A 4,221-nucleotide genomic window follows, 5' to 3' on the forward strand; every position below is an offset into this window, starting at 1 on the left:
GGCTCGTACCGACACACTCCAGTCGCTGGGCGAGGTAGTAGTAGCCGTTGCTACAGTAACAGGAGTAGCCCGGGGCCGTGTTCACGCACACACCATGTCTGCACACCTGACCTCGGAACAGCTGGCACTCATCCACATCTGCGGGAGGGATGGTCAGAGGCGCCCCCCGCTCCCCAAGAGAGAGATGGGTGGAGGCCAGGGATTGGGGGCTGGATTGGGAGCAGGGAGTCGGTGTGGTTAAATCAGGGAAGAGAGAGACAGAGATGGAGATAGGGACCCAGAGGTAGAGATAGGGAAAGTGGGAGACAGAGAGAGATGGGGGCGGGGTGGGGGAGGAGGCAGAGACAGGGTGAGAGGGAGATAAAGGAAACAGGCTGGTGGGAGGGAGCTGGCCTGGGGGCTGAAGGTGGGTGGGACTTAGAGCCAGGCCTCACCTCTCCGGTGGCTGGGGTCTCCGCTGGGCGCCAGGTAGCCCCTGCCATGGGGACACAGTGACTGGTACTCAGCTGCACACAGAGACAAGGCTAAGCCCGGACTCCCGCTTCCAGCCCCGGCCCGGACCTGCTCACACACACAGTCTCTGTGCTCACTCCGGCCGATGCCCACCCTTCACCCCCCGAAGTCTTCAGCCCTCATGCTTGTTTGTGCCCACCTCTCAGCCTCACGCACACCACCCAGACCCTCAGCCCCTTGTCCACCAGGAGCCCATGCCCACCTGTCTCAGTGCCAGGGCACTGCTGGATGCGACAGCCGCTGCCCCAGCCCTCCCCCACGGTGCAGCAGCACTCCTGCCACGTCACGTTCCGAGCCAGGATGTTGTCACAGGCATCTGGAGCTGCTGTGTCAAAGTAGCACTCCCGGCGGCCACTGCCCACCGGTCCCTGCCTGGGTGGGCTGGGCCGGCGGGGAGGGGGTGGAGGGGGTAGTCTGTCTGGCAGGCCCGGGCTGGCAGGTGCTTGGGGCTGTGAGCCTGGGAATGTGCCTGGAGAGACAAGAGGCTTAGTTGGTGCGGGCTGATCCTCCAGCCCCCAGGATATAAGTGGGGAACCTGAGGCCCAAAGGGCTCCCAGCCATTAGTGGCAGAACTAGACTCCACTGTCATTGTCCGTTTCTCCTATTCTCACCTCCTGTCATTTCTCCACTTCTTGCCTTCCCACCTCACACTCTCCCAGACGCCTGGCACAATATGGCACCTGCAGTTTTCATAGCAGAAGAGGGGATTTCCCTGACCTCCGACCTCCTTGGGCTCTCACATCCAAGGTGTCCAAACGGGCCTCAGAGTCTTCACCCCCAAACCCAGGCAGCCCCACCGCTTGTCTGCTTGGCCTCTTGAGTGTTCTCCCACCTGCCCTCTCTTCCCCTCCTGTGGCTGGGTAGGGCGGGGCTGCTTTGATCTAGTCCTGTCCTCTCTGCCCAGTCCCTGCCCCCCAGAACCCAGGGTCACCTCCTCCAACCCACCTTCACATGCCTGCCAACGAGGCTTCAAAATCTGATTATACCTCCCCTCTGCTCCAAACCCGTCCACGGTGCCGGGGTAACCTCGGGACATGTCTGGCCTCCTGGCCACGGTGAGTCAGTGTGGCCTGGCAGCAGCCTCCTTCTGCAGCCTCTCTCCCCACTCCTTCCCTTGCTGTCAATCCTGCCTCCCTGAGCTTACTTCAGCTCCTCCAACATGCCAGAATCCCTCCGACAGGGAGCCCTCCCTAACTCTCCTCTCAGGCTGCAGGCCCTTCCTCTGGGGCCCAGAACCCAGTCGCCTTCCTGAAGACAGGCCGGTGCCCTCCGGCCTGCATTGCCTCAGCCCAACCGATGCCTCTGGGTTGTCACCCCTGTGTTACCTCTGCCGTCCCCCACTGTGTGAGTCTCTTCAAGACAGTGATCTTCTCTGGTCACCACTGTGTCCCCAGTGCCCAGAACAGGGACTGAACACAGCGGATGCCCTATGAACAGTTGCTGGCTGGAGGAAGCTGGTAAAGTCAGGCCGGGCAGGCTCTAGTTCTCCTGACTCTGAACCCCACTACCCAGATTCACCCACAAGTTCTGAAGTTTTCTGTTGTTTAAAACAAAGGCATTCAACTAGTGGCAGCCGTCCACATCAGGAAGGGTTAGACCACATCATTTTTCTGTGGGGCATGCAGCCATCAGTTCAATAGGCACTGACGTCAATCTCACCAGCAGAAGCCCGTGGGGGAACACAGCGCCCAGTCATGGGGTCAAACTCCTCAGGACTGGTGGGGCAGACGCAGAGGAAGGAGCCCTCCACATTCTCGCACAGGGCAGCTCCGCACACGCCCTGTAGTGTTTCACATTCATTCACATCTGTGAGCAGGAGACAACAGGGGAGAGGAAGTCAGTGGTGGTCAACTCTGATTCCAAAGGTCTGAGTCTGAGCTTTCAGAGAGAACTGGTATTGTTAATGGCCCAGCCCCCATCATCAACTTCTCCTCTGCTGATAAACCCCGAAATTCCATTGGGAGACTTCTGCTCCCCTACTTCCAGTCCATGTGTTTCGAGTGGGACTACATCTACTCCTAGGAGTGGGGACAAGCCCCAGGCACTGCCACCAGATTGCTGTGTTCCTTTGGTCCAGAGACAGGCAGTGCCTAAGCTGGGCCAATCAAAGCCAGTCCTGAGACTTTGGCTGAAAATATCAAGAAAGAGCCTCCGTCTGTAGCTAGGGCTGCCAAGGTGAGGATGTTAGCTACAGGTGCTAAGACCACTTTGTCATCGTGAAGAGAGAGTCTGCCTGCAAGTAAATGCCACAGAGGGAAGCAGAGCCGAGGGCGGAGACAGTCAGCCTTGTGATAGCTCCTGGGTGCAGGTATGCCTGAAGTTCAAATAGATCCCAGGACTTCACAGTGTTAATTCCCTGTTGTGTTGGCATCTGTCAAAACTTAGAGAATGTATACTTAAAATTCATGCATTTCACTGTATGTAAATTGAACCACAAATGAAAATGTCTATACACACATATTGAACTCTGGTTAATAATATGCATACTGAAGAATTTAGAAATAAGTGTATTGATGCCTGTAATTTAATTTTAAATCTATCCAAAAAATTAGTTGTATTCATGGATAGAGGTATGAGAAAGCAAGTGTAATAAAATGGCAGAATATAGGTCAGGCTGTATGTTTAGAAAGTGTCTTCATAAAATGTTGGGAAGCCTGGCCCAGTGGCTCCGTTGGTTGGAGCGTTATCCTATACACCAAAAGGTGGCAGGGTCTATCCCTGGTCAGGGCACATACCTAGGTTGCAGGTTTGATCCCTGATCCATACAGGAGACAACCTATCAATGTTTCTCTCTCACATCTCTCTCTCTCTCTCTCTCTCTCTCCAAAAAAAAAAAGTTGGGAAAAATAATGTTTATGTACATTTAAGATTACTGCATTTTACATAATTTATGCATGATTTTTTTAAGCATCCCCCACATAAAATCTGAATAAAGAGGATTTCCTGAAGATGGATCTTATATCCCAAGGTCTAAATTCCATACCCCCAAAGTTCACATAGTTCAAATCTACGGAGAGGGGCTGGGCCCGACCGACCTCTTCCCCACCCTCTGGTCCCACCCACCCCCTGGAGCCCCGTACCCACGCAGTGACGCCCGTCCCGTGCCCCCTCGTAGCCCTGGTCACAGAGGCACTGGAAGGAGCCAGGCAGGTTCTGGCAAACGGCATGGGCCCCGCAGAAGGATCGGTTCCGGCATTCATCCACATCTGCAACCAGCAGAGAGTCAGACCACTGCTGGACCTTCTGTTTCCTCCACAGCTCGCCCAATGCCCGAAGCACACCCACCCTGGCATCCGCCCCCAGGCATGGGCTGGTAGCCAGGGTCACAGGTAGGCGTGCAGCGGTAGGAGCCGGGGGTATTTTCACAGCGCTGGGCTCCACAAATTGCCGGGCCATATTCTTGGCACTCGTCCACATCTGCAAGAGCGGGGACAGGGTGAGGGGAGAAGGAGTTATAGGCCTGGATTCACAGGTTCCTGATGCCACTTTCAGTTCCCAGGACTGAGAAGTTTCTAGAAATCTTATATTCTAGGAGTCTGAGCTTCTTAAGATTGACAGTGCTAATAACTCCAAAGGCTTGGAACATGGTTCCACCTCAGGCTTTTGCACGTGCTGTTCCTCTGTCACGAACACTTTTCCCTCAGCTATCTGCATGGCGTCCTCCTTCACTTCACTCAAGTGTCTCTAGGCCAAGGCCTCCTAGCACTC

At 55.2% G+C, this 4,221-nt stretch overlaps 1 protein-coding gene across 1 annotated transcript in view; it reads right to left on the bottom strand.

Moving 5' to 3' along the window:
• LTBP4 (latent transforming growth factor beta binding protein 4) overlaps positions 1–4,221 on the bottom strand; it is a 27,884-nt gene that overhangs the window by 3,268 nt on the left and 20,395 nt on the right. The window contains exons 22-27 of the mRNA XM_015560939.1: positions 3,799–3,930; positions 3,594–3,719; positions 2,173–2,319; positions 716–982; positions 435–506; positions 1–138 (exon numbers count right to left, since the gene is read on the bottom strand). The exon at positions 1–138 is cut by the window's left edge and continues 114 nt beyond it. Coding sequence (XP_015416425.1) covers positions 1–138; positions 435–506; positions 716–982; positions 2,173–2,319; positions 3,594–3,719; positions 3,799–3,930 — 882 coding nt within the window. The remainder of the gene's footprint in view (positions 139–434; positions 507–715; positions 983–2,172; positions 2,320–3,593; positions 3,720–3,798; positions 3,931–4,221) is intronic.

The sequence above is a fragment of the Myotis davidii genome, unplaced genomic scaffold (assembly GCF_000327345.1).
Source record: "Myotis davidii unplaced genomic scaffold, ASM32734v1 scaffold736, whole genome shotgun sequence".
Lineage (NCBI taxonomy): Eukaryota > Metazoa > Chordata > Mammalia > Chiroptera > Vespertilionidae > Myotis > Myotis davidii.